Source organism: Stegostoma tigrinum, chromosome 27 (genome assembly GCF_030684315.1).
Source record: "Stegostoma tigrinum isolate sSteTig4 chromosome 27, sSteTig4.hap1, whole genome shotgun sequence".
Lineage (NCBI taxonomy): Eukaryota > Metazoa > Chordata > Chondrichthyes > Orectolobiformes > Stegostomatidae > Stegostoma > Stegostoma tigrinum.
Window position 1 is genome coordinate 5,473,926 of NC_081380.1, and position 24,136 is coordinate 5,498,061.

At 39.6% G+C, this 24,136-nt stretch overlaps 2 protein-coding genes across 2 annotated transcripts in view; one reads left to right on the plus strand and one right to left on the minus strand.

Moving 5' to 3' along the window:
* LOC125464771 (linker for activation of T-cells family member 2-like) overlaps nucleotides 1-6,715 on the plus strand; it is a 132,026-nt gene extending 125,311 nt beyond the window's left edge. Inside the window, exon 13 of the mRNA XM_059655377.1 lies at nucleotides 5,355-6,715. The gene's annotated coding sequence lies outside the window, so the exon portion shown is untranslated. The remainder of the gene's footprint in view (nucleotides 1-5,354) is intronic.
* On the minus strand, nucleotides 100-24,102 carry rfc2 (replication factor C (activator 1) 2). The gene is made up of 11 exons (XM_048557575.2): nucleotides 23,682-24,102; nucleotides 21,195-21,264; nucleotides 16,398-16,439; nucleotides 15,127-15,233; nucleotides 13,138-13,239; nucleotides 11,264-11,364; nucleotides 9,603-9,760; nucleotides 8,666-8,731; nucleotides 6,850-6,930; nucleotides 5,708-5,821; nucleotides 100-1,099 (listed from the first exon to the last, which is right to left on the minus strand). Exons 1-11 carry the CDS (start codon nucleotides 23,855-23,857, stop codon nucleotides 989-991), a joined length of 1,128 nt encoding a protein of 375 aa, XP_048413532.1. The 5' UTR covers nucleotides 23,858-24,102; the 3' UTR covers nucleotides 100-988.
* Nucleotides 24,103-24,136: the final 34 nt, after the last annotated feature.

Below are 24,136 nucleotides of genomic sequence, written 5' to 3' on the forward strand. Positions count from 1 at the left end.
AATGACAAAAACAGAAAGCAGTGATGTGATAATCTCCTGCCTGGAACTCACTGCCAATTCAGATAAACAGACATAAATTTATTTATTGAATAACTGGAGCACGGACGGATCCAATAGCAGACCTGCTTCGTATCTCATTGGTAGTATAAGATACTGACTGTGACCAAAGAACTTACACTGGATACACAGCGTAATCTAGAGAACAGAATATTGTAATATATTGATGGAATAGGCAAAAATCAAGATTTCAGTGAAAACAGCCTCCATCTTCAAAATGCTAGTTTCTTCACCGTAGGAAGGAAAATCATTAAATTGGAGGGGGTGCAGAAAAGAATTAAAAGGGATTTAACCAGGACTGAAGGGCTACCTTATAGAGGTTTGTAAAATCACGAGTGGCACAGTTAAGGTGAATAGCAAAAAATCTTTTCACTAGGGTAGGGACAAACTTTTAAGGGCAGAGGAGAGAAGATTTAAAAAAGGGATCCAAGGGACAACTTTTTCCACACAGAGGGTGGTTTGTACGTGAAATGAACTGCCAGAGGAAGTGGTAGATGTAGATACAGTTACAACATTTAAAAGACATTTGGACAAGTACATGGATAGGAACAGTTTAGGAGGCAAATGGGCCAAGTAGGACTAGTTTAGTAAACCTGGTCAGCACGGACAGGTTGAACCAAAGGATTTGTTTCTGTGCTGAATGACTAACTGTGCATTCTGAGGTTGTTTACTTGCACAGTGGAAAACATGCTTTCAAATTATTACTATACCAGTTTACTGTATGTGATTTTATTATCACAAGGTAACATAGGCTTCAGAAATAATACAAAATTGGAAATACAGAATTTAAATCCACAAAATTCTCATGTAGAGAGAAAAGTATTCAAAGGTATCTAATGAAAGGCTATTGAGACAACATAAAAAAAAAATGAGAGATGCAAATTTAAATCTCATCAAAAAAGAAAATACCCTGGAGGTTGAAGCACATACATCAACTAGCTGGTGGAGCAGCAGTCTTTTGGCAAAGTCGAGCGAGCAGTCCAGCCATTTGTAATAAGGAATTCACCCCTTCTGCAATTCTCATATGAGTGTATCCAATCTCCTGCAGGGATTGAGAAAGGTGGAAAATTTACTCTAAGATAAGTGACAACGTAAAGTTTAGAAATTCACTTCTGAATTTATAAAACCAATCTTAATCCTTGTTTTTTTTTCCCCCCCAACCCATTCCTTTAGCTGTGTACCATTACTGACATTACCAAACTAGGGGCAGAACAGTTTGTGCCACTCTCTTGCTTCCCTGTTTTCTCCAGTTTCTGGCAACGGAGGAAAGTGAGGTGGAATTTTCTCACTCTATCAGTACTAATCCACCTAAATCAGTGCAAAAATCATATAAAGATGCAATTTAACAATGAGCCCTAAACTGAAATATAAGAAGTATTTTGGTCTGTGTTTCTGTTACTTATGCAAGTCAGCATTAAATATTCACCACTTTTATACTGTGAATTTGACTTGAATGAGACCCAGAGCAAGAGAAAGTACTTTTCATTTCACGGTAGGTTCAGATCTGGATTTCTGTTGGCATAATGTGCCACAGAGACATACAGCATGGAAACAGAACCTTTGGTCCAATTAGTCCATACTGAACACAATCCCAAACTGAATGATTCCCACCTACCTGTTCCTGGATCATACCCCTCCAAATCTATTCCGTTCATGGACTTATCCAAATGTCCTTTAAACATTGTAGTTGTGTCCACATCCACCACTTGCTCAGCAAGTTCATTCTACATGTGAACCACCCTCTGTAAAAAGTGTCCCTCCTCTCTTTTTTAAAAACCTTTCCCCTTAAAAATATGTGCCCCCTAGTCTTGAAATCCCCCATTGTAGGGAGAAGATACCTACCATTAACCCTAATCTATACCCTTATGATTTTATAAACCTGTAAGGTCACCTCTCAACTTCCTCCATGCCAGTGAAAAAGAGTCCCAGACAATTCAAACTTATGACTCAAATCTTCCATACCCAACAACATACTGGCAAATCTCTTTCGAACTTAATATCCTTCCTATTTGGGGCAAACAGAACTGGAACACACTATTCCAGTTCGAAAGACAACCCTCCACCACACTTTGTTCTCTGCCATTTAGCCAATTATGTGTCAACCAGCAAGCTCACCTTGAATCCCATTTGACCTAACTTTACTGATTAGTCTACCGTGTGGTGCCTTGCCGAAGTCCAAGTAAACAACTGCTACTCCTCTGCCCTCATTCTTTTTGGTAACTTCCTCAATCAAGTGTGAGAGACACAATTTTCCTTGCACAAAATCATGCTATTGCTAATCAACTTTTGCCTCTTCAAACATCCATAAATCCTACCTTTCAAAATCAGCTTCAACAATTTACCCACAACCAAATCAGATTCACAGGTCTATACTTCCCTGCTGTCCCTTTATGGCCTTTCTTAAACAAAAGGTACAACAAACATCGCCACCCCCTCAGTCATCAGGCACCTCGCCCTTCGTTATTCACAATGCAAATCTTTCTGCGAGGGGTCTCAATTTCCTCCCTTACTTTCCCCAATATTCTGCAATACATTATATAGGTCCTGGAGATTTAGCCACCTTTATATTCTAAGGCCTCCAGAACTTCCTCTTCTGTAACGTGACAGTTTTTAAGACATAAACACTTATTTCCCTGTGTTCTCTTGCCCCCTTTTTTTTCTCCACAGTAAAAACCTGTGAAATATTGTCGGCACAACATCGTGGGCTGAAGGGCCTGTTCTGTGCTGTACTGTTCTATGTTCTATATTCATTTAGTACCCCTCCCACCTCTTGGGATTCAACACAAAGATGACTTCCTTGATCTTTAAAGGGGCCCTACCCTCTCACTAGTTGCCTTCTTAGTCAATGTACTTGTCAAATCTCTTTGGATTATCCTTAACCTTATCTGCCAATCCTATCTTTGCCTTTATATTAAAAGATTCAATTGAAACAAGTCATCTGTATCTAAAATAAGACTCTCTTTTATTTTTGACTAGAACCTCAAAAACTTCATTGTTCCTTAATTTTACCAGCTTTATCCTTCACTCTCACAGGAGCATTATGTGAACTCATCGCCACACTCTTGAACATCTCTCAGTTATCAGACATCCTTTTACATATAACATCAGTTGACTCCAATCAACTTTTGAAAGTGCTTCTTTCATGCCATTAAAATTTATCTTACTCCAATTAAAAAACTAACTTTTATGGAAGGTTTATCCTTTTCCATAACCACTTCTGAATCTATAGGATAATGATCGCTAGATCCAAGGTGTCCCACTTTTACTTCAGTCACCTGCCCCGCCTTATTGCCCAGAAGAAAGTTTAGTTTTGCTCCTTTTCTAGTAGAAGCATCCATGTATTGAAAAAGAAAATTTTTGTGAAAACATTTGACAAATTTGTCATCATCCAAACCTTTAACACTTGAGCATCCTTAAGTCAATGTTTGGAAAATTTAAATTCCCCATTATTGCAACCACATTATCTTACACATATTGGAGATCTCCCTACATATTTGTTTCTCAGTTTCCCTCTGACTACTTGGGGGGGGGGGGGGGGGGGGGGCTATAATACAATCCCATCCCACTCCTGAGACACTAGTGAAAATCCAGGTGACTGGCTCATTTCTTCCTGTCAGCGTCAACATGCAACCCAAATGAAAAGCCCAAGTGCAAGGTGACACCTTATTTCTGATGCTTGAAAAAATTCATCTCACGGGACTAAAAAATAAAACTTCTCTTTCTCGGGTTCCATGCCCATAACCTTCACTGTGGGTAGAGCAAGGAGGCAGCTGTTGAGTCCAGAATGACAACTGAACCGAGTGGTGTTGGGCACTAATTTGAAAATCACCAGCTGTCAAACGGAGCAAACTAGTCCCTCCCCACCTGAAGAGCCAGAGGTTCTGTAGAAACACACACTTTTACATAAATGTTGGAGCATGCAGCTAAGGATAGTGATGGTAAGGTTACGTTTTTCGTTCCATTGTACGACTGATCAGGAAGCTCTCTCAATCTTACTGCCTGCGACCATTGTGTGCAGGAAACATTTACAAAGTTGTTAATCAACCATTTTGGCCACATGAATTCTCCTTCCTTGGCTGTCAAATCTGAGAATGGGACTTTAAAAACCAGAATTTTGGCTCTGAGGCAAGGACACTACCCACTACAACACAAGGCCTTCTGTAATGAAACAAAATTATCTAACTATTAGAGAAGCGTAAAGCTTCCACTGATTTTCCCATGGTAATGACTCTGACATTACTAATTGTGCACAAGAAATTGGTAATTTGTCACAAGTTGTATCGAATGTCAGCTTAGTTTCTACAGTCTTCACTAGAAGTTGGCCCCATCTCAGAATATTGTGCATGCTAGGTTTTCACTACTCGAGTTCAAAAGAACGACTCGTACATAATATGGTTTTCTATGTGGCACAAAAGGATGGCTTCAAAATGTTTTTAAAAATTAAAAATATTTACTTTACCAGAACCTTACTCATGTATACTAAACTAGTATTATTTGAAGTTATGTTCAGTGATTTACATTCAAGTTGCTCACAGATGGACGAGAGACATTAAAATTACTTTAAGATAACTCCATTTAGCAGCACATTAAGCAGATATCCTTCTGTTCCATTAAAATCTACTATGTCCAGATTAACATGAATGGAAAGCTGGCAAATCAAACCAGCAGCAGAAGATAAAGTTGGTAGTGAATAAAATTTGATTTGAAAACAGTTATGCAAAAGCAAGGATTTTAAAAATAAATGGAAAGGTTGGATTATAAATATTAATAATGATAAGCTTAGAGGGTTGGAGAATTTTCAATTTGTTAACTTGCATACTAGTTACTAACAGTTGCAGATTTTGATAGGTCTAAATAAAAAGGACAGCATAAACGAACAGGAGAGACATTAGTTTGGATTATTTACAGGTGTGACATCATAAGCAATGGGCCAAACTTCTAAAGAAATCTCAAAATCAAAAAAATGAAAACAATAAAAAAAATTACAATTTCCTCTGCGAAAGGCTGGAATTATTGAATAAAATTACGAATGAAGCAATGAGATTTGAAATCACAGCAAATTCAGAGAGGACTAGAGTCCCTGCTGGTAAATGGGGCTTTGATTCTAGTAATACATCCTGATAGGATGGTCAGGAACGGTAAATTAGAATATACCCAGGGTCCTCCTAGGTATAGGTGTATTGTGATGCAATATATATCAGTGTTGCATACTCTTTCACTAATGTATGTGTTAAGGAAAGCTAATTTAGTTCAACATCTTCCACTGTATGGAAAACATATAACTGTTTACTTTTTAGGGTGCCTCAAATGTCTCAGAACACTTCCCTCAAAATGTTACATTCAAGTGCACCAGAATGCCATACACACAAAAAGATGTTTGGAGACTTTTTAACGTGAACTGCCAGTACTACAGTGAGGTATCTTGCCTGCAGGATAACATATCCAACATTGCTGACCTCCCTCTATTCTACAACAAAATGTATTCAAGCTTTGCTACACAACACATACCCACTACTACCGAATCAAGGGGCAAAGGCACGAACAAGCTGATCAAGTCAAACCCAGAAACAGTTTTTTCTGATGAATGTTACTCTCACGCTGGATGAAGCAGACTGCAAACTCTAGGCTCTGTGCCTTCAACCCTTCTCACCTTTATGAACTCCAGCTTCAAGTATTCCTGCATTTGGAAAGTTTTACAGACACGGAAGATGTTGCCAATAATGTCTTCTGGCGAGTAACCCAGCTTCCAGAGATGAGCAACAACCTGAAGATGACAAAACCACAGGAGGACAGGAGTGAAACACATGGTCAAATAGCCCTATGGAAAGCAATATAAAGTGAAAATATCTATCAACTGAAAATACAATGGATAGAGGGGGGGTGAAAGAGAGAACAAAAAAAAAAATCAGGAATTGCTGGAGAAACTGATCAGTTCTGGCAACATAGTTTGAAGAAGGATCATCTGGACTCAAAAACATTAACTCTGCTTTCTCTTGTAGATGCTGCCAGAGCTGCTGAATTTCTCCAGAAATTTCTGTTTTTGTTTCAGACCTTCAGCACTCTCAGTTTTGTTTAATTTTAGGTGAAAAGGACAGTTGAGCAGTGTAAACATACATGCAAGAGTGAAACACTGCACTTAAAAAGTTTTTACATGTAATGCTCCCTGCAAGTTGCACAGCATTCTGGAATACAAATTGAGGATGTTTCCTTTTGAGGTGTTTAAATACTCAGCAATATTCAAGGGGCCACTTAGCAAAACAATTAGGTGACACTCAGATGTTACAGGGAACACTGCCCACATAGGATTTTTGAAGAAAGTATGAGTCAGTTTTGAAAGAAGGGAAAGACAGCATTAGGATAAGGCTATTACATGGACCAAAAGGAACAAGATGGGGTAAAAATTAATGAGGCAATTGAATAGTTACAAACTCTAAGACAAAATGAAGTCTGAGATTCTCACGTTTGGCTTCAGAATGAGAGAATGGTAAGGAATCAAAGGTAGCAGCTTTTATTGAGAAGATTATCGGGAATATCCTGGCCCTGCAACATAAACTTGGGAGGAATAAAACTGGTAAGAGAGTGGAGATGTGGTTCTATTTTGCATGTACAACTGTCATGTAGCAGCAACTACAGTCAGTACATTTGTTGTTTGGTTTAATCAGGCTGATGGACCCATTTTGTATCATGCTACCTCCATTTTTAGCTGAATAAAATCTTAAACAGGAGATATTGATAAATTTATATTTGAGTGTTATGTATAAACATGCATAATTTTAAGAATCATGAATCTACCTTGTATGCCTCATCGATATTTGCATTGACACAGTGCTGAATCATCTCCTTTACCAGAAGTGGATGAGGTTCATCACAGACCTATCAAACAGCGGCACTTGGTAAGAGGATAGAACTTGATGTTCTCAATTATAACAGGCAAAAGCACCAAGGGTACAAGAATGACAGCTGCCATATCGCTTCAGTCCATTTTTTCCAATTGTACCTAATGTACTCCTTGCAAACCCAACTAGAATCACAGACATCAATTTTGTCGATATCTGAATTTGCGTTTGTTACATGTCCAACCATGGCAGACCATTCAATGCACCTTCAATACGCTAGACATTAGAAAATTCTACTTATGCAGTGCATAGTACATTGTCAAGATGATCCAAACTATTTCACCATCAACATATTACTCTTGAGTATAGCCAATTATATTCACAGAGGCAGCAACTTCTTTGGCTGAAATTCCCAAAGTGAGTTCCCAGATAATCTGCTTTACTTGGTGATTAGTCAGTTAAGACTTGAGGGAGTGCAGCAAAGGTTTACCAGGCTGATTCCGGGGACAGCGTGTCTGATGTATGAGGAGAGATTGACTAGGTTGGGATGGTTTTTGCTAGACTTCAGGCAAATGGCTTGAGGCGGGAGGAGGAGGACACTTTTCAAATTCTAACAGGACTGGAGAGGGCAGATGATCCTGATGATGGGTGTCCAGAACCAGGATTTGGGGTAAATAATTGGGGACAGAAATGAAGAGACACTTCTTCACCCTAGGAGCGGTGAGCTTGTGGAATTCGTTACCACAGGAAGTAGTTACAGCCAAAACATCAACGTATTCAACAGGCAACTAGATCTAGCACTTGGGCTGAATGGGGTCAAAGGTTATGGGGAGAAAGCAAGATTAGGCTATTGAGTTGGATGATCAGCCATGATCACTGCAGTGTTATCCTAAACTGTGTGCTTAAATCCAAAGTGGAGCTTTAACTCAAAAACCACATTTCAAAGGCTAGAATGGTACCAACTGCCTGAGGTGATCTAAGCTCCAACATTCTTCATTTCCACTGATATAAGAATTCACTAATTCTATGCTCCTAGTAAGAACTTGGCTAAAATGTTGCAGTGAAAAGAACATAATGAGATCAAGCCCACAATTATTGGCTTGGAATACAGGGCTAAAAAAAACACAACTGCTCTCTTAATATGTAAGGAACAAAATCTAAACAAATTAAAATAATCTGTAAAGTATTAAAATATTCACGGTGAAATTACTTTGCATTTAGTAAAATGGTGAAAAATGTGAAGCACTAACAACTCTATGCAAAAGAAGTTCAGAACTAATGTGGTCATTCTAAAGCAAACATTGTGTGTCCTGAAAGAAATATATGTTATTATTTAAAATAAAAGTTGCTCAAGACTTTGGGACATATCCAACAGAAAATTCACTGAACAGCCAACAAACTGTGATAAACAATAGAATTTTATGTAAACTAATAATAACATTTTGCAACTAAACGAATGCAATACTGGTTTAGCCTCCATTCTTGAGCATACAAATCTGAGCTAATTTGTAATAGTCTCTTGCAGCATGCTGCATTGTTGAAGGGACTTGTAGAACAGATGCTGAACTAGTAGTTTGACTTGCTCTGACAGACATTTAGAAAATCTCACAACATTAACTGACAAGGAGCTGTGAATGCTTCATCTTTGGGGCAATATTCTTATCAGAATAACTTGCCATAACCTTCAGCAACAATTTAGCATGGAAGTGTTTTGAGTTAAGAAAGGCATTAGGTAAATCCAGGTGTGCTGTTTAAAAAAAAAGAGCACTTACCTTGAAAACATTTTCACTGTTAACAAACCCAAATCCTGAATGTGTTGACTGCAAGTTGTTCAAAGCCTGTTAAATTAAAAGAGAAAAAAACTGGTTGTTGGATCCCAAAAATCAAAAAAATCTGAAAAATATACAACTTAGTTCACCTATTTAGAATATCTATTCAAAGACTAATATTCTATAATACTAACATATGGCTATACAAATTCAGCTGAGAGGAACACAGTAAACAATTTCTTTCTCAGAGTTCTGAGGAAAGGTGGCTGGACCCAAAATGTTAGTTCTGCTTTCTCTCCACAGATGCTGCTAGACCTGCTGAGTTTTCCCTGCAATTTTTGTTTTTGTTTCAGATTTTCAGCATCTGCAGTTCTTTTGGGTTTGTTTTTTCTCCCAGGTTTCTGTAGGTTCAGCCGTATTGTTACAAATTTGGTGAAAATTAATGAAAATTTGATGCAAATTAGTAACCTTATATCTTGGTAACAGAGGACTCTTGTTCAAAAGCCTATTAGTGCACATTGATTTTGTATCTTTTAGAGATATCTGATCTGAAGCACGAAACTCTTAAATACCTTAATATTGATATCTTTCATACAACAAGACAAAAATTCAAAGTAAACAGCTCACTTAGATCTTTTGGTGCATATTTATCTAAGCTCTGGAATTCCATCCATAAACCTTTTTCTCCCCCCTTCTTTCAGACAGTTATGGCTTACATTGCCTATTTTTAGAAGTTTGTTTGATATCATGTTTATTAATTTCTAACAGTGCTCCATAAATGCAAGATGCAGTTGGTGCTAGGGAAAAGTCATGGGGAAACCATTATCTTGGAGTTCTCTGCAAATAGCATACCTGCTCTGCTGGTTAGTGTTGTTAACACATGACACTTAGTAATCAGCAGCCCCATTCTACACTGTGCCGTGACTAAAACTGATCTTACCTGTCTCATGTCTCCTTGTGCTGTGAAAATTATAGCTTCCAGTCCATCATCTGTATACTGGACATTCTCCTTCTCAACCACCTGCATCAGTCGTACAAGGATCTGAGCATCAGTGAGTTTTGTATAACGCAGGACAGCACAGCGAGACTGGATAGGTTCTATGAACATGCCAAGGATATTACATGAACTCATACATATAAAAGAAGCCATTAAATCAGTAGAAACAATAATGTCCTGAATGTTTAATTTAAAGCAAGGGTGCTTCAGGATGAGAATCTAGGCTTCCAAATTTGATCTAGCGCCTGGTCTGGTCACAAATTGACAGAAAGTGGTCATTATGAAAAGAATCTTTCAATCTTTTTTGTGATTGGGCAGAGAGCTCTCAGCCTATGTTTCTCCCTTAGGAGGTCATTACAAACAGCCAGACATTGCCTCTGACTAGTTGTTTTCAGGCATAGAACACAAGAGACACCAAAGAAATAGCATAACATCTGAAGGCTCTACCAATTAGTAGAATAGTTATTCTCCTTATTTGGCAAGCCCTGTAATTCCAAACAACTTGGAGCATCACATGAAATACTCAATAAATATCACTCAAATCATTTGCAGACATTAAGAAACTAAACACAGTAGAGCCAAAAGGAGATGATTTGTTTACTGATTTGTGCAACAACTTGAAGGCACAGCTAGATCTGTCTAAAGACCATTTCAAGCACACAGACACACCCAATCATGTTCAGGCATGTATAAAATACTACCAGTAACAGCACCCAACAAGGTTTAAACAGAAAATAACTGCTCTTTCGTTAAATTATATAGCAACAGGTAAAGGGTACTTCACTTTTGCAATCTCTTTCTTGTATCCCTCCCCCCCAACCCAATATTATCTTCCAGTTTACAACCTACTGTGACAACCCATCAGGATCATGAGATACACTCTCTCCTGGCCTAGATCCAGTCACTCAACCAAGGTTTTGAACTGTATGATTCATCATGTTTGCTGTCAAGAGGATCCAGGCCAGAAAGTGATAAACTACTAAAAATAAACCATGAATGACATGAGCCAAACAAATCACAAGTTTAGCCCCAGGAGGGATTACAATTCCATCACTTGCCACCAGGGCAACACCTGCTTTGTTGATATCATGCAAGGCTATTTACAGTAAAAAAAATCCTTACAATTTAGAAAGGTTTCAATTGCTTGGAGGCACTACAGCCACGTATGGCAGGTGTCAGATGAATGTAATATCAAGTCACTTTGAAGGTAAACAGAGTTAATAGTTAGTAAGCATCGAGAAATATTCCATGTCAAGGTGTAAACAGAGAAATGAGACCCTTTATGTAAATCAATACAATTTGTGTTTACACAATATGATAGAGTGCCACATTGACTTGTTTTATGTGACTAAATGTGTATGTAGTCCTACATCGAAGACTGAACCTTCTCCCTGCAGCTTTTGTCTTTGTAAGATTCTCTCAGCATTTTGCAGCCTTTACCAGGACTTTTAAAAATTAATCGAGAACACATGATTTTCAACAGCACAGATTAAATTAACAAAAATAACTTCCATGGAGAGATGGTAAACATCCCAAAACAGGACAGTAGTCATTTTAATAACTTCTGGAGATGCATCTGTAAATTTCTGTTCACCAAAACCTACCTATGATTTTGTCTGAAGCATTGCATGCCAGTGCAAAGCGAGTTGTTTTAGAGTAAATCTCCATTGTCCTCCTTAGGGCTTGTTGAGCTCCATCTGTCATACTTTAAAATTAAAAAATACTGAATAATATTGAATAAATAATAAGCTCTCCAAGCATTATTCAGTCCTTGCTCATCTGTGGGAACTTCTGGACAGGTTCAAGTAAGTTTCAACACTCTTCTGCAAGATGCTGGTGTCTACACAATAACTTATTTACATAGTATCTTTAACATAATGAAACTTACTGATATGCTTCACAGGGTCATTATATTGTGAAATACTGCCCAAGCCACACAGATCTTTGGTTAGATGATCACAGAGATAGATTTCAGGGAAGGAAATGAGCTAGAGGTGTTAGAGAGGTGAGAACTTCTACAGTTTGGGGTCTACGCGATGGAAGGCATATGCAACAATTTAAAACCAGGGATGGCCTATAGACCAGATATAGAAGGGTGTGTAGATCACGGACAGTTGAGACAGTAAAAATCTAGGAGTGCTTAGGCCATGGAGGAATCTAAAAAACAGGAATTTTAAAAATTAAGGCGTGGCTTCACTGGAAGCAAAGTATAGGTCAGACAGCACAAGAGTGACAAGGGAAATCTGACTTCTAGTGAGTTGAGACATGGATAGTTGAGTTTTGGACAGTTAAATTTATAAATAAATATGACAGACCAGCCAAGGGTGCACTTGTAGATTCAAGCAGAACATAACAAAGACACGAAGAGGATTTCACCAGCAGACATGCTGTGGGCAGGTGCAGTCAGCAATACTATTGAATTGGAAACAAGCTTTTTTTGAGGTAGCATAAATGAGGTTGAAAGTATATCTCAGGATCAAATATCACACTGGAGGTTGAGAACATACCATACTCATTGCCCATCTGTAATGGCTTTACTATCAGCAACAATGGAATGACCTATGCCAAATATGGAGATACTACATTTCACAAAGAGCAGTGATCATATTTTCAGCTCTAGTGAACAGCTCCGAAGTATATACACTTGCTATGCATGGAAAGAAAGTCTGGATTCTTCTACAACCCCTTGTAGGTCTTCTAAATGTTTCAAAGTATTTTACCGCCAATTATTTACTTTTTAAATGCAGTGACTGTTGTGTGTAAGCCAATTACACATAGCTTAGTCCAGCAGAGGAAATAACATGAAGGTCATTATTTTCCTCCAAAAAAAAAAGTGCTATTGTGGATGAATTTTGGTCAGGACACCCAGAAAATAAAAAGTCTCTCTCGAAACAGAGCCGTGGGCTCTGTGTATTTACTCAGTAAGCAAATGAAATCTTTGGGTTAACACTTCAGAAAGATAGAGGTTATTTTCAATCTAGTACTCCTTCAGGAAGGCATGGGAGTCCAATAGACTGTGCGCTCAAATCCTGGAGTGAGACTTCAATCCACGTGCTGTCACTTGGAGGGTGTGAAGCATAGCCAGTGGTTTACTTAAATATGCACTTACAGCCAACGTAGAAATTAGTGACTTCTGGCAGCAAGTCACTACAACTTTAAAAGCTATCGCACAAAGAATGGTTACTCTCAAGCAGCAGGTTACAAATAAGCTTTTGTTCAATGTATTGCATTCAAATAATGTGACTAGTATTACAGAGCTCATTCCACAGCCTTTCCCATTTTAACTTGCATCTACCCTAAATATTCATGATTACGACTGCAAGGCAATGAAAAATGCCAAGCTGACCAGAAATACACAATGGAAGGGAAATCCCTACCATATTCGTATTAAAGTTTTGATGATATCTGCCTGCTGTCTCAGACTGAACTACGAATGAAATAATAAGACTTTTATTCTGAAATACATGAATCCTCTCACCTGTCAGCTTCATCCAGGATAATAATTTTGTGACGACCTTTTGGCAACGTCACCTTCTGCTGGGCGAACATTTTGATTTTGTTTCTGACCACATCAATACCCCTGTAACAATGGCAAGCCATATTCACAGTTATAATTCAACATTATCAAAGACAAAATATTTGGTGCTGGACAGATTTATTACACAATACAAGAACTAATTTAAATTTCTCAAATTTTGCTGAACCAGGGCAGCTGATGCAAGAAATCAGAAGTTTCACATTCACTGAAGGAGGGCTTCTGAAAGCGAAGGCTAAGACGATAGCTAGGAGAATTTTATTCTGCTTCTGTCCAGCCTCATTTCAGGTATTGGAGCTTAATTAACAACTAATTCAATAATCAGTATCTTGAAGTAGGCATGAGGCTGAGGCAGGTCAGAAGTGTCTGGTGGATATTTTTCCTAAAACAATGTTCAAATTATTCTTCTAGCCGGCCTTATTGTCCGCACTGCCTGATTGTTCAAGGCAGGGCCACAGTGACAGTGACACTCTGAAGGGGAAGAACAGCAGGAGCTTATGGTCCCCACTGGTGCCTACAAAATAGGTTAGAAAATAAAGGGACGAGGCCCTGCTAGCAGAACACAGAGCTAGGAAATAAGTTAAAAAGCAAGATCTATTATTCCCAGTACCATGTGCTAGTGAGGTCAGGAACGGCAGGATAGATTGGTTAAAGTTGCGGCTAGAGGGATGCTCTTAGATTTTTGTAGCATTGGCAGCAATTCTGGGAAAGATGGGATCTGAACAAGCTGGGTAGCTTGCACCCCAGCAGGACAGAACCAAAATCCACACAGGGCATCTACAAAGCTTTAAAACTATAGTAACAAAAGGAATGGGAACCTGAACAGGAAGAGAGGAAAACAAAGATGGAAATTAAAATGTTAAAAAGAAGAGTAAAATGCAAGTGTGAATAAAAGGAACAAAGGATAGTAGCAAGTAGGAGAATGCTGCAGTCTATTTATAAAGGTTGTGATGATAAAGGCACTTTTTGTGACAATGCAAATGGCTTAAATCCAAGTTTTTTTTAAAATACTAGTCTACATTGGAGAAATGAGATAATCTCGCTGGTTCAGCTCTGTAAATCAATTTCAAGGGTTCATCACTATCAACTGTCACATAAAAGCCATACGTTACCGTTCAGTAGAGTTACAAAAATCCACTTACTCATGTCAAATGGAATTATTAGATAGCAACTGATGTTGTAGGTGAATGAACAGCAGCAGGAAATGCATTGTGTCATGTTTTGGTTTTCATATTTAATTGTATTTTTGCCAATGTTAACTGCCCTTCCTGTTCCAATAATCAGTCCTTACTGAAGCAGCAACAAGGTCAGACAGGGAATTAGAATAAGAACACTGGGAAAAGACTATTTCAAAACACAACACATTGTGCAAGATTATATTTCGCAATAGCCCACCACAACAAGAGGCCAGCTGCTTCCGAGACCATGTTCTTTTTAGGCGACGATTACAATCAAAAGCAACTGCTTGCTTCACTTGCTTACATTTGTATTTTCAAATATAAATAGCAGCAGCAAAATTTGCTCAATTGATGAGGTCCCATCACATCTAAGCTTAAAAATGCAGTCACTTCTGTTCACTTGCTGGAAACCAAGTTATGGATTAGACTTTGTACTCTGCCTTGAGAAGGCTAGCACATTAGCAGGAATGGCATTAAGTAAACAAAAAGGGGAAGCAATACATAAGGCAATAGTTGGAATGCTAATCCCCAACGACCCTATTGCAATTATTGAAAAAAAATTTAAACGACTATTCCGTATGAAACATGAGGAGTCCATGGAATGAGACACCAGAAAATATTTTACTTTCCTTTTCCCAAGGAATACTCTAAAATCTCATCCAGATGAATTAGTACTCTCATCCACTTTACAGATATCAGAAGGAATCATCTCAATTCAATCGGTAGAACCAATGCACTTTATCATGCATCTTACCGGTCATTTGAGGCATTGAGTTCAAGAACAGCATCTTTCAGTGCAGGTCCCAACAGTGCACGTGCTAAGCACAGGATGCTTGTGGTTTTTCCGGTGCCAGGTGGACCCTTAACAACAAATTAGTCATTAGCTTTTAAAGATTCTATTTGTCATTTATTATATATTTTATAATTTGCATCTTATACCTCATTTCAACCTTATAGGTATATTTTAAGTACATCATTTGGACACCACTACTGAATGCTTATATAGTTTGTGGCAGCGAAGTTGATTTTCCATAAATCAACAAACATGCATCAGTTAAATAATCAGACAACAATTTGATAAAAAAAAATGTCATGGGTAAGGCCAACATTTATTGTCTACACTTAATTGCCCTTGAACCAAGTAGGTGGTTGGTCATTTCAGAGAGCAGTAAGAGTTAACCACATTGCCAAGAGTCTGGAGTCACATGCAAGCATGGCAGATTTCCTTCCCAAAAGAGCATTAGTGAACTAGATAGGTTTGTACAAAAATTCTGTAAAATGTAAATGTTTTGAAGACTTTCAAAAAATTGCAGAATAAGGGCTAAAGGGTCAGAGGATACAGGGAGAAAACGAGAACAAGGCGCTGCGCAGGACAATCAGCCATATCATACTGAAATGGACTACTCCTATGCGGAGTATTTGTGCCTCCCCATTTCATGGTTCCCATTACCAAAAGAAGCTACATCTAAGCCAGACTGGGTGAGGATGGCAGATTTCCTTCCCTGAAGTACATTAGTCAGACGGGTTTTTTCTGACAGTTGACAATAGTTTCATGGTAACCAGTGGGACTTTTTTGTTATTTTAATACAGATTCCGTAATCTGCCGTGACAGGATTCCCCAGATCATTAGCTGATTTTTTGGATTAACAGCGATAGTACCGCTTAACCATCACCTATGTCCACACGAAAGGAACACTGATCAATTGTCACTGTTAAAATGTGAAATAGCAACAACAGTAAGTTAGGCAAGTTAAAGGGAGAATTGGTGCATACTAAAACAGCAGAGAAGATATGTTCAGGAGCAGACATGGTTTTAGCTTGACAGCTTAAAACGTGATTTCTGAGGTTTTGTTCTTATTAAAACATCAGACATGAATATATTTCAGTTTAAACAGAATATAGTGACCACATCAACTTTTTGCTAAGTGACAAATTGGTGGGGTCTGGCAAGGTCTCAGTATGTTGCTATGACATTCCGACAAGATAATTAAAGAAGTGTTGGTGTGGGTAGTGATTCATACTCACTGCAATTATGATGTTGGGTACATTCCCCTCCCTTGCAAATACCTGTTAAAGACAATAAAATGAAATGACAGTATTTGTGGCCAGTCCATATTCAAATGTGAACTAATTTTGAAGTACAAAAATGCGAAACTACTGTAATGTTCTAGAGTTAAAGTAGGTCTCTAATAAAAGAAAAAAAAAGTAAAAACTCGATTACACTGAGGGACAAAACCTATGATCAAGACCAGGTGCCACTAACGGGTAGGCAATATCAGAACTAAAATATTCTTTATTCAGTTTAGATGGGGAAGCAGGCAACCATTACTGTTTAAATTACAAAATGTCATTGAGACTGTGGCTAACAGAACCATGGGTGATTTCTACAAATGAAAATAAATCAGTCTTAAGTGTTATAGATTTAAGAAATTATGTATTTATCGTTCACCAAGTGACTAGCATCCCTCTCAAGTTGGAGGTAGCTCATAAGTTCCCCACAAATAACTACTGTCACTGCATTGTAAACAATTTAACTTTCTTCCTTTTCCCTGCCCCACAATCCAAAACAAAACAAAAAAAGATTCATTAATAATGCTCCAGAGCAGTCATGCAGTAATAATGAGGTGGCTAAAATATACCAAATTAAAACAGCAAAAATACAACTTTCTTGTATTGTGAAAAGTCAGAAGTCTAAGATGATGTCAATGGTGGGGAGCTGTTGAAGAAGATACCAAGAGACAGGATTCATTTGCATTTGGAAGGGAATGGACTTGTTAGAGATAGGCAACATGGGTTTGTATGGGGAAGGTCATGTCTGACCTACTTGATTTGAAGTTTTTTTCCAGGAGGTGACAAGATTGGTTGATGAGGGAAGGGCAGTAAATGTTGTCTACGTGGAATTTATTAAGGCATTTGATAAGGTACTTCATAGCAGGCTGGTACAGAAGGTAGTCTCATGGGATTCGGGGGTAAGCTGGCTAGATGAATACAAAAACTGGCTTGGTAACAGAAGGCAATAGTGGTGGAAGGGTGCTTTTTAGAATGGAGATCAGTAATTGGAAGTTTCTAAACATGGGTCACTTGACTTGAAACATCTACTTTCTCTCCACAAATCCCAGCAGACCTGCTGAGCTTCTCCAGCAAATCAAAGAAATGTACAGCCATGGTCACAGGGTAACAGAGGCGAATGATATTAAATGTGACAGGAAGGGGCAGAAAATAAGCAGAAAAAGCCAACAGAGATTAGAACCAGAAAAAATAAATAATGCTAAAGAAGAAGAAGTCAAAGCTTGAGAAGCTGAATGCATGCAGCATTTTTATCAACATAGGTGAATCGAAAGCATAAAACAGTTTTCATGAATTTGACTTGTAAACTATTAGAGAAATGGATGCAAGGCCACAAGGACTAAGTCCAATCAATGATATTCGAAGTTCTGGAAAAATAGGTAGGGTTAATAAAGGAAGATCAGTTTAGTGATGAATTAACTTTGGATGGCAATAAGCAATAGTAAAAGAAGTCATGGGTGCAAGTTGTTTATAAACCCCTGAATGGATACTCTCAAGAAAAGCAGTACCAATGGCATGTGATTTTAATCTGTATATTGAATGGACAAATCAGATGGGGAAGGGTAACAAGGAAGACAAGCGCATCAGGGATTGTCCTTTTAGAAATGTACGTTACACAACCGATCTGATTACTAAATCTAAAATAGTCTTCTGGTGAGAGATAATGGGAACTGCAGATGCTGGAGAATCCGAGATAACGAAGTGTGGAGCTGGATGAACACAGCAGGCCAAGCAGCATCTTAGGAGCACAAAAGCTGACGTTTTGAGCCTAGACCCTTGCCCAAAACGTCAGTTTTTGTGCTCCTAAGATGCTGCTTGGCCTGCTGTGTTCATCCAGCTCCACACTTTGTTATCGCTAGTCTTATGTGGTCGTTGACTTATTTGCTGAGCTGGTAGGCTGGTTTGCAGACGTTTCATGGCCATACTGGGTAACATCACCAGGCTGCCTCTGATGAAGCATTGTTAGTCCCGCTCATTATTTACATGATCCAGTCTAATGCGCTGGTTGGTCTCATTTCCGGTTCTGCTTCATACTGATTTTTACATGGTGTCTATTTCCACACGTTTGTTGGAGTTCCAGGTTGAGTACCAGGCCTCTAGGAAATCTTGTGTGTGTCTTTGGTTGGCTTGCCCTAGACAGTTACGCTATTGCAGTCAAATTGGTGGATTTCCAGGCGTGTGGAAACTAGCGATAATTGGTCACGTCTCTCGGTAGCTAGTTGGTACACCAACGTACAGACTGGCTAAAGAATTGCAATGGAAACTGACACACCTAGTAAGTGGCAATAACCCACTCAGCCCAGGAATTCCTCAATAACAAAGACACCAGAGTTGATGGAGGATGAAATCATGATTTGCTTTCACATGACAGCACTGGTTACTTCAATCAACATCCCCCTAGCTAAGGAAACACTGGCCTTGTTACTAGTGAGCCAACAATGCTAACCCCCACCCCGCAACACCAACACCCTCAAACTACTACATTTATGCCTCACTTTGCCTTCAATGGCCAGGCATACAAACAAAATCATAGAATCCCTAGTATAGAAACAGGCCATTTGGCCCAGCAAGTCCACATGGCCCCTCCAAAGAGCATCCCACACAGACGCATCCCCCTACCCCAGCATTTCCCATGTCTAACATCCCTGGGCACTATGGGTAATTTAGCACATGCAATCTGCCTAGTGCACATCTTTGGACTGTGGAATGAAACCCACACAGACATAGGGAGAATGTGCAAACTCTTCACAGACAGTCGCCTGAGGCTGGAATTGAACCCGGGTCCTTGGCGCTGACAGACAGCAATTTTAACCACTGAGCCACTATGTCGTGTCAACAGAACACCTGTGGGATCACCCATTTCAGGACTTTCAGATGAAGCAGTAACGCAAACTAGAACAGACAGGCCTTCCCACGAACCAGGCCTGCAACAAATGTGTTGGCCAGGGATCATGGTGGTGTTTTGAAGTGAACATTTGAGATCCCCTGCTGAAAACGGCATCATCAGAACAGATGCCATGGAGATAGAGAAACTGGAAGAATAGATTGGAGTCCTGACTGAAAGCAGGGCATGAGCACGTATAATTGAGATAAGTGTGGGAGTTGGTGGGTTTGCAGTGTATATTGGTGCTCAGCCTAACCTCAAAAATGGAAACAGATTTTGAGGAAGTGAAATGATGAGTCGGAAATGGATCAGGTAAAGATAAGGAAGCAAAATTGATAAGTTTTTCCAGTTCAGAACATGAGAGGGAAGCAGCATCTATAATGTCATGAAAAGTCAAGATTATCTCTTTGTTGAACCAAAGAACATCCTTCTCCAAAAGAATGACAAAGTCTCTGGTAAGCCTTAATCTTAAGTAGACACCAGGAAAGTTTAAATTCTTTCCACCATATATCAAAGTGCAAACCAATTTTGATACATTAATGAATATCATTGCCACGAATAGGATAAAACAAATCATTAATATTATAAACCACATGCAAAGAGGTACATAAGATCTCTCCTTGAGCAGTTAATCATAGCTGTTCAACTCAAACTATACAGGGAGGGTATCTGACCTCTGACAACAGTACTCATCACCCATACCACCTTCCTTCAGACCGGCATTTTTCAACATCAACGCAGCTCCAGCTGGTAAGTCAGTCTGAATCCTCCACTGAAGAATTAAGTATTCAATAACCATAACTACAACCATAACGTTTATTACCTATTCTGTTGACACTTAAAACTTTCAAGTCAATGGAACTCTACTACACATACTCAACAGCTTTCCAAGCAGATTGAAGCCTCATTTGTTAGCTTAACATTGGGAGAAATGAGACAATAAATTGTTGAGAGGTATTGACATCCTGGTGTAACGTCCTAACACCATAACATATTGAAGCGATAAAGGCCATTTAACCCATCAAGTCTGCTCTGCTATTCGCTCGTGGATAATTTCTCAATCCCATTCTCCTGCCTTACACTAGGCTCAGATTCCTGGAGTGCAATACCACGGGTCAATTTGTAATTTTTAAGTGTACAGATGTATTGTGACAGAAAACAAAATTTCATTTCCTCACTATATAACTGTTTAAAGAAACAGGCTTTAAAGTCGACAATGTCACAACACTTCATCCTGACTTACTAACAAGTACTTCATAAGGGGCATTATAATTCCAAGTTTGACTATGAAGCAAAAGATTTGGACCAAATGTTTTGTCAAAGATGAGAGGGAGGTAAAGGTGAGAGGGAGGTAGAGAGCCAGACAGGATTAACAAGGGCAATGCTGAGTCTCTGGTCTAAGCAGCTGAAACTTGGCGATGTGATGGAGCAATTAAAATTGAAGATGCGCAAGAGATCATAATTAGAGGAAGTCATAGAGATGAGGAGGAGCAAGGCTGTGGAGGGACATGAAAACAAGAACGCTAAAACAGGAAGTGTGACATAATTGGGGCAGATCAAGAAGTACAAGAAAGCATGTCAACAGGCCTGGGTGTGCACTACAGCAGGGGCAAGCCGGAGTTTAAATCACCGCACGTTTAAGGAGACAAACCTCTTTTGGAACGGTTAGGTTTGGACAAGGCCTTCATTAGTTGTGCCAAGAGCAGACTCAGACGAGATGAAGTCCTAGTAATGAAGTGGATGTGTGGTCAGAACTTCACCTTGGGGTCAGTTATGACATGAAGGCAGTGGGCAATCTCATTCAACCATAAACAGTGGTTAGGAAAAATGGGGTGAAATCAGTGGCTAGAAAACAAAGTGCCAGAACTTACCTCCAACCTGCTGACTGTTTCCTCATTGCCCACAACTTCATTCAGTTTCAGTGGTCTGTATTTCTCAACCCTGTTTGAAACAGAAAAATGATTTTTTAAAATCAAAAATTACATATTTTAAAAATAGATCATGTCATAATAACTTGCATTAAAGATACTTCACAATAAGGCAAGCTCGGAGTTGGCCAAGAAACTGTAAAGAAAAATGGTGTTAAGAAAGCTTGTTAAAAGAAAGAATACAAAGTGAACAGATAAAGGTTAGGATAGGAAATGACATAATGGGGATTTGCTTGGATGGCTCAAGGAGCAGAACCGGGGGTGCAAACACAATGAAACTCAAAAAAATAGTGATTCACAGATGTGCTGCAGAGGTCAAAGACAGAAACAGAAAAGCTTAGTCTGCCACCAGATCATGGCTGCTTTGCATTTCAACTTCACTTACCCTGTCCTGTTTGCATGACCCTCAATATCATTGCTGAACAAAAAAACATGAAGCTCAGTTTTGTAATTTTCACTTCGTTAAGCATCAGTTTCAGGAATATTCCCATTACCTTTTGAGTGAAAACATTGTTCTTAAATACAGTATTCTCCACTTGCCTGGATCAGAGCAGCTCCAATGGTACTCCAGATGTTGCAAACTTGCTCACAGAGCCAGTGTATTTGATAGCAGGCGTTTCATCATCCTCTAGGTAACATCGTCAGCGCACCTTGGGTGAAGCATCGGTGTTCTGTCCCACTCGTTATTTATATACCTCAGTTTGCTAGAGTGGTTGGCATCATTTCTGGTTGTTTCTCAATGGTTTGATTATTGGGCCCAGTTTAATGTGTTTGTTGACAGAGTTTTGGTTGGAATGCCAGGCCTTCGGGAATACCCTGGCATGTCTCTGTTTGGCTTGTGCTATCATGGATGTGTTGCCCCTGTCAAATTAGTGTCCTTCTTTTTCCCATGTGTATTGATACCAGTGAGAATTGGTTGTGTCTCTTGGTGGGTAGTTGGTGTTAACGTATTGTAATTGTCAGCTTTCTTCCAGTTTGGCCTATGTAATGTTTCTCACAGTCGTTGTATATTATTTTGTATATTACATTAGTTGTATTGGTTGTGGGTATGGGGTGCTTTATGTTCGGCAGTAGCTGTCACAGATTGGTTGTTGGTTTGTGGGCTGCCCTGATACCTAGGGGTCTGAGTAAAAAGACTCCATTCCAACTGGAACTCCATCAAACACGTTGAATTAGACCCGGTATACAAACAGTTGAAAAAAACAGATCCAGAAATAAAGCCAACCACCCCAGCAAATTGAGGCATATAAATGACAAGCAGGACAGAGCACCAATGCTTCACTGTAGGCACACTAATGATGTTACTATGCAGGGTGACGAAACATCTGCAATCAAACACATTAGCTCAGCAAGCAAGTCTGCAATGTCATCGGCGCCCTGAGCTACAAACCTTCTCAGTAACTTTAAGCACTCAAGAAGCTTGACACTAAACAGAACAAAGCAGCTCACTTAATTATTACCCCATTTCCACCATACCTTCAACAGTTCACTCCCTGCACCAATGACTCACTTTCATTCATTCACTACCATTTTATAAGATACACGGCTGCAATTCACCACCACTTACAGACTGACAGCACTATAGAACAATCTTTTATCTAATTCAATCACTAAGTGGGAGAATTAACAATGGCGACATCATTGAATATCAAGGAGTGGTGGCTGAAGTCCTTTTTGGAGAGTCATTGCTTACATGGAGGTTCAGCCACTTGTCAGTTCACGCCTGCATGATGGTGCATAGGAACACAACATGCTTCAGCTGTTTGTGCATACTGCTTTCAGCATCTTAGAATTGTTTTTTTTCCCTCTGTACCAGCTTATTACAAGTTAGTCAATTCATAAAGCTGTCACAATGCAGAAAAAGAGGCCATTCAGGCCACTGTATGCTCTGGTTAGTCCTATCTCCCTTAAAATTTCAAACCCTTGCAACTGCTTCTTTATGAAGTAGATACTATTTAACCTCTTTCCAAGAAATATTCAGACAAGATTGAGAGGTGACTTAATTGAAACATATAAAATAGTCAGAGGGTTAGATAGGGTGGATAGGGAGAGCCTTTTTCCTAGGATGGTGACGGTGAGCACGAGGGGGCATAGCTTTAAATTGAGGGGTGAAAGATATAGGACAGATGTCAGAGGTAGTTTCTTTACTCAGAGAGTAGTAAGGGAATGGAATGCTTTGCCTGCAACGGTAGTAGATTCGCCAACTTTAGGTACATTTAAGTCGTCGTTGGATAAGCATATGGACGTACATGGAATAGTGTAGGTTAGATGGGCTTGAGATCGGTATGACAGGTCGACACAACATTGAGGGCCGAAGGGCCTGTACTGTGCGTAATGTTCTATGTTCTAAGACATTAGATATCGCAACTCCCTGAGAGGGGGGAGGGGGATGGCTGGACGGGAATGTGGGTACATCTCAGACCCACTCACCAGGGCAATTCATACGCAGCCGGCAGCGTTCGCCCGGCAGCACTGGAGGCCGAAGGCTTGTGTTCCTTAAGCTCCTGGACCTCGCCATACCCCGTCGTTCGTGCCAGGCCCAGGCTCGGGTCGCTCGCACCCTCCGCCGCCGTCTCCATGGCTTTCACCGCTTCCCGCGCACTCATAGCGACGTCAGGGAAGGGGGCAGGCCGAATGTCAACACCTCCTCTTTCTGATCAAAACCTCGGAAAATGAAGCACTTTATTAAAAACACAATCCTCGAATTATCGTTGTCCATTAAACATTGAACCGTTCGTGCCGAGCGGAAGATTCGCCGATGTTCCGGCCGTTTAACCGTCCCGCCAACGACACCCAGCAAGCTGCCAAGAGTCTCCCCCCTGTTGCCTCCACCTGGCTGGAGATGGTCCTCCAAGGGCAGCCAACCTGACGTGCGCGCGCGCAGT

Coding starts and splice junctions, on each gene's coding strand:
- rfc2 (XM_048557575.2), bottom strand. CDS start 23,857: ATGAGTGCGCGGGAAGCGGTGAAAGCCATGGAGACGGCGGCGGAGGGT. Junction 6,931..8,665: donor ACAGTGAAAATGTTTTCAAG/GTAAGTGCTCTT, acceptor GCTGTTTGATAG/GTCTGTGATGAACCTCATCC. Junction 5,822..6,849: donor ATATCGATGAGGCATACAAG/GTAGATTCATGA, acceptor TGTCATCTTCAG/GTTGTTGCTCATCTCTGGAA.